The sequence below is a fragment of the Mya arenaria genome, chromosome 17, assembly GCF_026914265.1.
Source record: "Mya arenaria isolate MELC-2E11 chromosome 17, ASM2691426v1".
NCBI classification, from domain to species: domain Eukaryota; kingdom Metazoa; phylum Mollusca; class Bivalvia; order Myida; family Myidae; genus Mya; species Mya arenaria.
In genome coordinates this window covers 24,298,029-24,311,654 of record NC_069138.1, presented here as the reverse complement: position 1 = coordinate 24,311,654, position 13,626 = coordinate 24,298,029, and the positions used below count along the sequence as shown (strand labels likewise).

General features: G+C 33.3%; 1 protein-coding gene across 2 annotated transcripts; it reads right to left on the bottom strand.

Moving 5' to 3' along the window:
- Positions 1–4,906: 4,906 nt before the first annotated feature.
- LOC128224757 (rho GTPase-activating protein gacV-like) lies at positions 4,907–9,171 on the bottom strand. 2 transcript variants are annotated; one of them, XM_052934775.1, is made up of 2 exons: positions 8,850–9,171; positions 4,907–5,365 (listed from the first exon to the last, which is right to left on the bottom strand). In XM_052934775.1, the coding sequence occupies exons 1-2, from the start codon at positions 8,899–8,901 to the stop codon at positions 5,115–5,117; spliced, it is 303 nt and encodes a 100-aa protein (XP_052790735.1). In that variant the 5' UTR covers positions 8,902–9,171; the 3' UTR covers positions 4,907–5,114. The 2 variants fall into 2 exon arrangements, with proteins under 2 accessions (XP_052790735.1, XP_052790736.1); XM_052934776.1 differs by lacking the exon at positions 8,850–9,171 and adding an exon at positions 7,837–8,153.
- Positions 9,172–13,626: the final 4,455 nt, after the last annotated feature.

Sequence of the window (13,626 nt, the reverse complement as noted above, 5' to 3'; positions counted from 1 at the left end):
ACCATTGGAGTAACATTAAGCTGAATGCTGTCCCGACTCCTCCTCAGTATCGTTCGAGACGTTGAGGACAATGCACCAGTGCGATATTTGTTAAGGAAGCGTTTGATAAGTGTCAGTCACAATACGAGGCTGATGTAAATGGACTTATGGAGGAGGATGCAAATATGAGTGAGCGTGAAGCTAAGGAACATGTCTTTGTAGACATGAAAAACACTTTTCGAAAAGCTATGATGAACGTTTTTGGTAGCAAACTAGGCTGGTTCAGCGTTATGAAAAAAGATCCGGTGTATAAAGCTGTGAAAAATACAGCGAATAAGCTCATTGCGGAAGAAAACTATGAACCGGAGGAAGCTTTAAAGTACGCCATTCTGAAGCGGAGATTCCTCTTTGATAAAGTCTTGGATACTTACGATATTCCTCAGTTAGAGTACGACAAAGACATGGAACAAGAGTAAAAGTCCATAGTGACTTTGTTACGACACGGGTTATGCTGCCCTTTGAACATTTGCGAGTACTTTCTCTCGCAAAAGCGCCCAGAGGACTATAATTATATATTTATACTTGATTAAAGTTCTGACTGAAATCTGAGACGAGTGGGTTGTATTATAAAGTGTGGATGCTGCGTAAACGTTTTGATCATGTTGCATATATTTGGTTTACGTTGCATATATCGCATTATAACAAATACACAAGGAATAGCAAGTACATTTTGCTGTCTATGATATAACATGTAATGCTAGCAGCTATTATTATAATACTTATACTTGCGAGGTAATTCGACTTAGAAAATATATGTCTCACCTGTGCAGAATTGCTTTCATGCTAAGAAACTGACATTTATAGACAAATGTATTTGATGTAAACGGTTTAAAAAAAGAATAAATAGTGAACAAAATACGGTGTTTGCCTTTGTTTTTCATTTAGCATATACAATTAGGATGGATTGCCAAAACAACGCTAGCAAACGCATAACCGAACACAGTATGAATCGAATTGAATCGAAAGAATTAAAAAAAAAACTGAGATATGGTTTATAAATTCGTAAAAGGTTATGGATTCAAACCAAGTTCTAAAGAGTTGAATGAATCCCTTATCAAATACAGTCTATACCTGAAAGCGTGACCCTATAGTATCTCACGTATAAAACATGATTGATTTTTAAAATGACCGCGCTTTATGAAAACCGTATGAGATCGGGTGTTTATCTAAACAAAGCGCTTTATCGCATTTAAACAAATTTATTTTGCTATAGACAACCACTTCTGATATGATTTTAAATTCACTTTTATGAAGCCGGCAAGTTGTGCCATTCCATCATGTTAATACTCTCAGACAAGCAAACAAAGAATACCAAAACGAAACTGTTCAATGAATGTAATAGAATACTAATGAATATGCGCGCGAAAATGAAAACATAATTATCGCCGAGTCAGGAAACCTTTTCACATGAATGACATTCTGAAATATGACACTCGATTCGGAATGAGATGTCTGATTTGGTTAACGCGTTATAAGTATTAGCCTTACCCTTAGATACGTTTCAAACAGTTGTATATATTTCATTGTTATACATAAACTCGCAACTAATGCATGGTCTACCTTTACATTAGTTTAAAGCGGTTATTTATATTCCACCTTTATATATAAGCTAACCAGACTGTACAGTAACACTTCAATGTCCCTTTGTTAATCGGGAAACTTATCGCTCATATTTTAACATAATCGTTAATTTAAGATAACCCGTTTAATACCTTTCAACCGATTCTATTTTATCAATGAGTAAAGAAAATAAAGCTTTTATTGAGGGTTCAAACCTAAGCAAACATTTCTTTATACTGTTTAAGAAAAGGTCAAAATATGATGAATTGCAAAATGACATTTTTGTTTACAAAATAAATGTATGTGAAAAATAATAATTTGTGACCTCAATGACATTTTGAAATTATTAAAGAGGGTTACTCTTACCATGCTCAATTGATAAAATCTTATCATATAAGGAAATAAATCACTTCAGGTTACTCCAGTATATTTACTAGTTATGTATATTTATAAGTAAGCGTCACAGTTTTTAGTTTAAACGGGTATGGTTACTTTGTCAATTAGTTTGAAAGGTGAGACATGAATAACAGACTTCTCACAATGCAAGGTAAATTATTCAAGCCCACACAACATTTGATCAATGAATGTATGTCCAATGGGTATACATTGTTTTCTCAATGAGTGGCTATTTGCATAATTTAAATGGGTTAATGGTTACTATGCCAATTATTTGGAAAGATTGAATGACATCATGAAATTTGACAGAATATCATCTTTAACAAACAATAAATGGGAGGTGAAAGACTCGACAAAAACACCTCAATATCATTTCTCATAGGTAAAGACTAAAATGAATTGCTCCGTGTGCTGTATTTTCAAAATTCTTATGTATTTCAAATCAAGTTTCATGCGGGGGATAAAATAAAAGGATTTTTCCAGAAGTCACGATACGTGTTTGTAACGCATTAACCTCGTTTTCAGACGACAAGCTTCTGAAGCATTCGTTCAATCTACAATAAAGCTTATTAATGCTATGAACATGTTTCACAATTACTAGTAAATGGATGTTTGTGGATGTATATTGAGCATATTGCACAAATGTAAGTTTTATTCCTAGAAATAATGTTGTAGTATTAGTATTTTTTATTTGTGAAACGCAATCGCTAGGAAAGGCAAAAACGTGTTCAATGATCCTCGCTTCTCATCAACGTTAAAAAAGTGTATGTACATATTAATCGGGGTTTAAAGTTCAACTCTCCTTAAATGGTTAAATAATCACCTTTTTCCTGGAAAATAAACTCTTTTGTTTTAAAAAAAGAAGAACTTTTTTTCCTAGAAAATAACCTTGCGACCACGTCATTATAAAAATAACTTTTGCGATCACATCATTCTAGAAATAACTGTTGGGATTCTACCGTTTCAAAAATAATCACTTTTGGGGATTCCACCGTTTTAAAAATAACTTTTGCAATGTCACATGGATGGTGGCATGTGAAAGACATGTGGGCGGGGCCACGTGGACAGGGTCACGTGGGTGGGGTCACGTGGATGTCACGTGGGCGGGATGTAATTTAGGGATGTTTTGGGCCATCACTGGCGGGATGTATTTTAGGGATGTTTTGGGCCATCACTGGCGGGATGTATTTTAGGGATGTTTTGGGCCATCACTGGCGGGATGTATTTTAGGGATGTTTTGGGCCATCACTTGCGGGATGTATTTTATGGATGTATTGGGCCATCACTTTACTGGGCGGGATGTATTTAATGGATGTATTGGGCCATCCATGGCGGGATTTATTTTATGGATGTATCCGGCCATCCCTGGCGGGATGTATTTTATGGATGTATTGGGGCATCACTGGCGGGATGTATTTTATGGATGTATTGGGCCATCACTGGCGGGATGTATTTAATGGATGTATTGGGCCATCACTTTACTACTACTCCCAACTCTTTTAAATGACCATCAAAGTATATTCTTATATGACTCCTAATTTTTGTTTCGTTCGGATTGTAAAAGGGAAAAGAAAACAATTATCAATAATGTATTTCAATGACATTGATATTTCTTCTTATTATTTGAAATCCTCTCTCTTTGTCTAGCCCTAATTTCTCGAAATGTCTTAAGCGTAACAGGTTTAAGTTTACTATTTCATTACGCCGAATTACTTGTTTAAACTTTGTGGTATAAATAAAACCAGAACTTGGTTTATCGTGATTATCTCCGAACTCTTTAAAAGGAAAGCATTACCACGCCTACTAAACACCAGCTCCGCCACTTATCGGTGGTGCAAAGAAAGGAGTTGTCGACACTTCCGTGGTGCAGCTGTGCCTTCTGTTTATTTGTACATACGTGAGTGTGACTTATATTTCATCTGATATTTTTTATCAAAAGAACATATTTCGAAAATCGGAGAATGTGGTACCGTGTAAGAACACTTTTACTTCAGGTTGGCAACGATTTCGTTTTATTATTGTGCGAACTGTGGTGCTAGGAGTTTTTCTCCCGATTCGGACGTTTGAGATTTGCCAACATTTCAACTACACTTCGGTGTATAGACATATCGTACGAACATTCTGGCGCATGCAAATAGAACTGTTATGTATAGTTCTTACGCCTTCTTAAAAAGGCAATATGCACTTATTTATAAAAGTGGTGGCGCTGTTGCTCTAGTGATGGCGCTGTGTAGTAGTGGTGGCGCTGTCGAGTATTATTTGCGCTGAAAGTTGATATGATTTAAAGCCTTCGGAAGGGATACAATGAGATACCATTTTTATCACGCATTGTTATGCTTGTTTTGCCTATCTGCTGCGTAAAAAATAGGCTACGCAAAATACATTAACGAAAGAGAAAACCATCCCAAAAACAGTAGGCCAAGACATCGAAGCGACTAGGGATTGGTTTCACTTTGGTTAAGGTATTTCGCATAGCCTATTGTTTTCTAACTTCTTCTTTGTGTGCCCTTTGTTACTGAGATATAAACTCTATATGTTGTGTTTGGTTTTGTGGAGAACATTTTGATTGGATTGATTTAAGTATAACATAATCATTTTGATCTATTATATTTATGTATTCTATTCTACTTTAATGGCATTAAATTAAGTCTAAGACTTTCGCATATTGGAGTAAGGAATGATTTAGAGCCGGGTACAGCCCACATTCGATCCGCTGGTGGACATGTGCACATGTTGTGTCCCATTTTAGACCTAAGGCCATGCCAAATTTATTATATGTATCTAGGTCATCTTTTAGGTTATGTTTAAACTTATAAGTTAATGTTCGTTGTTGGCGTGTATTGTTATTTATTGTTATTCATTACAATAATACTGAAATCGCCAATCGGCCATCGTACAAAAACACGTCCTCGTTATTGTAACATTTTTATTACTTCAACAAATGATTGAATCTTATGAAATCTTTGCATTTCTTTCTTTTGTTGATTGTTGTACCCCAAACAAGTTAAATGTTAAATGTGTCACAACGATCATTAACTATGATTAGTATATTCATGTTTGTTGTGCACGTACTGTAATCAGTATATATTTCACATCCTTATCTTCATCATATTCATCTATTACATAATATTACAACCTTGTGCTTCGTCTTCTTCTTCTGCTTCTTCCTCTTGTCGTCGTTCTTCTTCTTCTTCTTCTTGTCGTCGTCGCTGTTGTTCTTCTTCTTCTTCTTCTTGTCGTCGTCGTTCTTCTTCTTCAAAATAATAAGCATCCTCTTCTTCTTCGTCTTCTTCTTCTTGTTTCCGTCTTTCTTCTTCTTCTTCTTCTTGTCGTCGTCGTAGTTGTTTTTGTTGTTCTTCTTCTTCTTTTTCTGCAATTGAGTATATTTTTTTCTATTAATGTATTACAAATATTACATTACAAAACAATATTTATCGAGTTATAATTTATTTTTCTTGTGTATTTTGTGCGAGCGAGGCACATCAAAATAAATATACAGTTAAACATCCTTCAGATTCATATTGTTGTACAACATTGATTTTATCAAGTAATTATGACTTAAATCAACAAAATCGAATGTCGGTTTAATTACTCACAACTTAATTCAAGTTAAATTATTATTAATTCGACAAATTCTTTCTTTACAGTTGATAACAAAATAATATGATAATAGAAAACAATTTTTAAGTTCGGACTGGAACCGACAGTGGTTTTAGCCTTGTCTTAATTGGTAAATTTTATCTTATATCCAAGTGTTATGTTTGTAATACAATCAATACAACTTGGTCTAACTAAAATTATTTCTTCTTGCTTGCGGTCAAGATAACACCGTCGGATATAAACAACACATTGTATTTTTTACTAATTCAATTTATGGTTATTTATCAACGCGTCTTAATGTACAATGCAACCATGCATTTGGAACTTTTCCTAATACAGGCTTATGAATATAAAAGTCACGATTTTTTTTTATTTTTGCTTAATTTTAATTAAGGACATCAATTTCATTCTTGAAAAGCTTTTTTCTCTTTTCGAATGCCAAAACAAAAAAAGCCGTTAGTTTTACAACATGTTTAATATTACTAGACTTGATTAGTACCGGTCTTACAGTTTATGTACAGTATATTGAGTAAGTACATTTTTAAAGCAGATTTAAATTCCATAGAATACATTAAATTGTTTTTTTTTTTGTTCAAATGAGAACCACATTCTATAACTGTACAAGTTTATACCGAAACAATACAATAAGTTGGATCATTAAAAAAAAAGTTTGTTTTAGTGTAAGATATCATGAACACCAAGAGTAATTTCTTTATACTCGTGACTATTTCATTCGTGAAATATAACTTTTGGTGATCACACGATGAAATATTTTACGATCTTACACTGAACAAGCAATCATTCTCTATTTATTAACAATTTTAACGTTATGCCAACCATCAGAATGCATATATCATCAAAACCAGGTGTTTAGGATATCATCAACTAATTTGTCTATTCGGTTTTATTACAAAGGAATGTTAAGGTATTCATGGCATTCTTTGTATTCAAGGGCATATGTTCGAACATTTACTCGGTATAATTCTGACATGTAGTAACTAACGAAGAGAATGAACGCAAAGCGGATATAACACTTTTTTTTCAATGCAAAAGGAATATGCTGACCTTTTAGGCCGGTATTCCATGTACATTCTATCAACGTCTGTTGTTCGCTTACGAAAAAAAAACTCAACATGTTAAATATCGTTTGTTCTCTTCCCCGTATATGCATGCGCCTACGATACAATAGTGAACATTTTTTGTGGATGCGGACCAAACTCAGACTGTGTTATGCTTGATAAAAATATAGAAACAGTGGCAAAAATCGATTTAACGAACAAGGCAATTAACTAAAATGTCGATAAACATTCCATTGAAGACAACCATAGTGACAGAGTCTTTAATATTTTTTTTTCTACAATTAAATGAGACATTTTAATATTTTTTTTTGTATGATTGCCTATCAAACACTTATATCTGTAATTATTTAGGAAAACAATTGCAAATAATGACATACAATCGGATGCATAACATTGATGTGTTACACGGATGCAGACAGCGTGTACATGGGGTACCAGCTACATGATCACTTTTAGTGCATTCAGCGCTTTGATTAAAGGTAACAACGTGCTTATCTTGCCGAAGCGCATTCTCGTCTTAAGTTTGCTTAATTCTTCAATATGTTGACCTGGCCTCATCAACGCAATAACAATGATCTTATTTATTTATTTATTTATTATTATTATTATTATTATTATTATTATTATTATTATTATTATTACCATTACTATTATTATTATTATTATTATTATTATTATTATTATTATTACCATTACTATTATTATTATTATTATTATTATTATTATTATTATTATCATTATTATTATTATTATTATTATTATTATTATTATTATCATCATCATCATCATCATCATCATCATCATCATCATCATCATCATCATCATTATTATTATTATTAATATTATTATGCATTTCTATTACTATTGTTAAAAAGAACATGTCCTAGTTTTTCATCCAATAAGTTCAACCTCTGAAACAAGTACTCGCGGATCAGTATTTCATTTTTATTTATAACATGCTCTTTATTTTAAAATAAATATATTTTGCAAGATTTTAAAAATACAAGTACATGTATGAATAAAAATACAAATTCATAAGGGCAAAATGATTTTTATTTAGATATTAGAAATAACAATAAAAGAGAAACCGTAGCGAATGAAGACTACGACTGGCTCATAAATTGCTTATTTTTTAATAACATTTATATGATTATGTACTCACGTGACATCTTTACAAAACTAGATTGTACCACTCCACTTGCTCTTTCAGACACAATGTATATTTTGTATAAATTGTCTTTGTCAATTTTAATTATTTTGTGAAACAAAACAATTTTTTTTCATCCAAAGATGAAATATATTTTACATAGGTTTGGCTTTTCGTTTAGACATCACTTTCTATTTCAAGAAACAGAAACCGGTTTGTTCCATTAGCACTTATATACTAAAAAAATGTAAATAAATCCCCTTTGGTTTCGTATTTTCAGAAAATGTAAATAACAAACGTTGGCTATCGTATTTTCAGAAAATGTAAATATACACCTTTGAGAGCGAAGCCATATATATTTACTACACCGAGCAAAGATGAAATGTAATAAACATAGTTTTAGCTTTTCCCACGGTTATACCTCATTTTGAGTTAACATATATAATACGTGTGGAGGTTTTGTCTAAACATGTTTTATTCCATATCTTGTCTAGGCCTCATCAACGTTATAAAAATGATCTTATTTATTTATTCATTATTATTCTTATTATTCTTATTTTTACCATTTTTATTATTATTATTATTATTATTATTATTATTATTATTATTATTATTATTTTATTACACTATGATAGTACATGAGAAGACGTTTGAACGTTTTGCATTATATAATACTATACAAGTAACGATCGTGTCCAACTAGCTTTTAACCCACATTTCTGGCTATTGTTTAAAAGAACATGTCCTAGTTTTTCATCCAGTAATTCGAATACTAAAACAAGTACTCCTTAAGCGGATCAATATTTCATTTGTATTCACAAAATGCTCTTTATTTGAAATATATTTTGCAAGCTTTTAAAAATACAAGTACATGTATGAATAAAAATACACATTCATGAGGGAAAAATGATTTATATTTAGATATTGGAAATAACAATAAAAAAGAAACCGTAGCGAATGAAGACTACGACTGGTTTCTAATTAGCTTTTGTTAATTTTGAATAACATTTATATGTATATGTACTCACGTGACATCTTTACAAAACTAGGTTGTACCAGTCCACTTGCTCTAACAGACATACTATATATTTTCTATAAATTGTCTTTGTCAATTCTAATCCTTTTTTGAAACAAAACAAATTTTCTTTCCTCCGAAGATGAAATATATTTTACATAGGTTTGGCTTTCGTTCAGGCTTCACTATCTTTTATAGAAACAGAAACCGGATTGATCCATTAGCACTTATGCACTCAGAAAATGTAAATAAAACCAATATTACGTGAGATGTCAGGTTGACACTTAGTTTTGAATATCCTATTTGAACACGATACTGTAGTTGTAATAGCAGCCTATTGAAATCTTTGTAACTACCGCCGTCTTCAATTACATAGTTGTTTAGACAAAATCGATTTAAACTCAGATATGAATAAGACTTTGCAATAGGATATTTCGAAATCAATACATTCATATATTTCTTATCTAAATATACACCCTTTGTGCATCCATCAGGGCGCACGCGGCGCCCGCCAACTAATATCGTCCGAGTGTATCTTTTTATTTTAATAAAGGAGATACAAGTGATAAAATATTCCCCCCAAATTGCACTATTTCGGACTTGGAATTGTGAACACTTTCTTTTAAACCACCCTGTCAACTCTTTAAACCAATTTAATTTCGGCTCCTAGGGAGGGGCGCAGGTCAAAAGGTTACGCCCCTTAGTTACCCCCACTCCCACGTCAAGTCCTGGAACCACCCCTATGTTCGTGTGTAACGAGAACAAATGAAACTACATTTCGATTCAATTATTGACATATCGTTCATGACTTAAGACAAAGAAAAAGTCATAAGATCACTAAGTGGGCTTGGATGCAGGGGTTTAGCCTTGTTATATGCTTGAAATGGTATGTAAACGGAATAAAGGTTCCGTAGCATTGTTTGGGTTTGTATCATTTTTAACGTTAAAGCAATACACTACCGAAAAGATTATATCGAAAAATATCTCAATAATTCAAACAGTGAGATTATTCCTAGTCCAGTTGCAATAGTATTGCCGCTTTGGCGCGGTCACTAAAAGGATATGGATGTATCATTTTGAGTTGGATCAATTAAGCAGTGCTAAACCTTTTAAGTGCACACGTACAGCCAAAATCCTACGTTAAAAATGTTTGTGTTTTGGAACGAACTAAAGTTTGTTTTCAAACATACTGACTGTAACCATTGGCAAGGCACATGTTCCGTTACCGGATACCTTAATTTAGTAAAACTAGAGTCATTTTTAAGACGCGCGTTTAGCCATACTTTTACTTCTATTTTGTTAAATAAATAGAGGTCAACGTACTAATGAAATCTTATATAAAATGAAAAGGAAAGAAAATCAAGAATAATTGGAGATCAGATATGCATAACACATGTATTATCAATTTATACTTTTTTGATTATTTCTCAAGTACATTTTTTTCTCCCAAAAATACCAAATGTATATCATCCTAATCTATGGGGAATATTCCTTCAACAGAGCACATATTTCAATTATGGAAGGCTGTAAACCGGGATGATGACTTGAGTCAGTTTAATCTTAAAATAGCTGACGCCGACTTTAAGACTTGTTGAGATCAAATTTGGTATACTTAACTTGTAAATATCAAAATCGGATTGTACTATGCGGTCACTCTAACTTATCGCTGCGAAAAAAACTCCGTGTACGATTAATGGCGGGTGCATTTTCTCGAATAACGTCACCAATTGACAGTACAGTGTTTGATTTGAATGACTGATTCAACGTCTGTTTGATTGTTAATCCAGTGGAGGCATGGTTGTGTGCTTTTATGCACAGTTCGGAGCATCCCTGGATATTTTACTGACTTTGATTCTTATTAAAGCTATCAAGAAAAACGCCCTTAGGGATCAATGATTATCGGCGTGCTAGGCAGTTTTAAAAAAGTTTTAAAACAATCGGAATTAGTTTCTAGTGTTGTTTTAGATGTTTTTTCAAAATTCGTTCGCTCTATAAAACCCGTCTTTTAATCCTACCAAATTCTTGGTTTAACTCATTTTTTTCGCCAAACTAAATTAGAGTCGGCGGTAAAACGTTCAAGTCGTTCGTGTCAACGGTACAAACATTTTAATATTACTCATTATTATGAGTATGAACTTTAGAATGTTTGACAAATGAAGCAAACCACATAGAGACAAATCTGACAGCAAGTACAGACGCACATTTAAACAAGCTTTTTGCAACGATGATTTGACATTGTCAACTTACTTGACTGAATTAACTGCTACCTATTGCATTATGGAAAACTGTTTACTGTTGTATATCAAACAGAGTTTGGTATACTACGAATCGCATAAACCTACGACACACATTAGTTGATATTTTTATTTGGTAAGTGGCATATACTTGTGGCATGAACAATTTTCCATCAGATAACTATGCCCTTTCGGCCCTTATATGTTTGTTCCATTTTGTCGTTGTGTGTCTCTCCTTCAGTGACCGTGATGCCTAGATCAGTATACCTCTTAATAAGGTAATCTTTAATTCTTGGCAACTGGGTTCGTCTAAGTATTTTCTACTGTTTTATTTCAATAATGTGTATGTAATACTGTGTTCTTCATATTTGGTCGCAGACTCAAAATCCTAACTTAATCCAAGGTGGACTCACAATACGACAATATTAACTAAACAAGTGCGTTTTTAGCTCGACTATTCGAAGAATAAGGAGAGCTATACTACTCACCCTGGCGTCGGCGTCGGCGTTGGCGTCACACCTTGGTTAAGGTTTTGCATGTAAGCACCTTTAAGTCATTATCTCAGTAAATACATCAGTTATTGCATTGAACCTTTGGATATGTATTCCCAACTATCTTACATACTAATTAATGAAGTTAGATAACAATTATTTGAATATAATGCAAATAATAGGCCTTTATTATTCGACTTAGAAATTCTTGTTAAGGTTTTGCGTGTAAGCACACATAGGTTAATATCTCAGCAATTACTTGATGGATTGCATTGAGACTTTATGCAATGGTACTCAACCATCCAATCTTCTTAAATAACTAAGTAAGATAACTCCAGTTTGCATTAAATTAAAATAATGGCCCCTATTTATTCGACATAGAAATTCTTGTTAAGGTTTTGCATGTAACCACTTTTAAGTCAATACCTCAGCAAATACATCATGTATTGCATTGAAACTTTACACACAGGCTCCCAGCTTTTTGCCCCTTGATTATGCGACTTAGAAATTCTGGTTAAGGTCTTGCATGTTAGCACACATAGGAAAATGTCTCAGCAACTATTTGATGTATTGCATTGGGACTTTATACAATGTTATTCAACCACCCAACTTAGTTGAATAATCAAGTTAGATAACTGTATTTTGCAAATAATGGCCCTTTATTATTATACTTAAAAAATCTCGTTAAAAGTTTGCATGGAACCACATTTATGTTAATATCTCAACACACCATGTATTGCATTGGAATCTAATCTAACAGTGATCCATGCATGTTTCGCCAAAACTTTTCAATCCTTACATTGGAAAGCGGCGGAATATTCGAGCGCGCTATCTCTGTGACAGCTCTTGTTCTTGTCTGACCGGTTAACCTTTTAAAGCATCGATAAGAACAACCCATTTAAGTAATTTAACCTAAATGTACACGTCGCAGTATGCAACAAGAGTATTGTTTTACAAAATATGTTTGTATAATTTCAGTTGTTAGAGGTGATCTAAATCTTGGTCATAAACTTAGACTTTAGTAGTGGTGCCTAGTTAATTAGTTTAAACGCTTAGTTAGTTTCTAACAATCATGAACAATTGCATATGCTGATTGCGTTCAACAGTCATGATCACAGTGACAGCTCATTCAGCTGTGATAATTATCACGTATCTATAATCACTTTTATTTGACTGACACTTTACTTTAAGCATGCAAATAGTATTTGAAGGCGGAAAGGGATTATGATTGCACAATTAAGTTTGATATAGTTTTTTTCACTTCGTACCTTTGATACATTTATTTCTACAAGCAATATTACATTATTTAGCTTAATATTGTCATAAGAGAAATGTTAAAAAGACAATCATTTCTATGTCGGTCAACATTTTTCGCTTTTGTCATTATTCCGAATATAAAAGATCGAACGATTTGTCTTTCAGACGGGCTAGGACGCTGTAGATACTCACTGCTTATTTCAAGAAAAATACTCATTCTGTTTAAAAAAGGATAAAACAATGTCAAGACATCAAACCACATCGTGTCCAGTGGAGTCATGCTCAATGTGTCGCGATGGATATACTTTAGAGGGTAATGGTAAAATTAAATGTGGAATGCATATTGAAGTTTCCGGACAAAGTCAGTGTGCTATTGTGGGCTCAGGGGTGCCTTCAGGGGTGCCTTCGTTTAAACATCATGCTGTGGTGAAAAGTGTCGTGTCAGCGGATGATAACTCCGTCACGGTAGAAATAATTCATGTAACTGGACGGAGGGACACACACGGAAATATAATACGGAAGGAAAGGATAACGATTCAAAAATGTGACTTGGCAATCATACGACATCCATATATTGCTACGGACGAAGTAGTTGAAAACGCACTTGATAACTTCTTCAGTCAAACGGATGAACAAAAATACGATGCTCGCACTAACAACTGTGAACATTTTGTTCATAAATGGATAAAAAGTAAAAAGGAAAGTCATCAGTCTTCATCGTGGAAACAAGTTGGCATAGGATTAGGAATCATGAGTGGTATCGTAATTCGGTGTTTTAAATTGGGAAACCGTCGTGTACCATAACGCC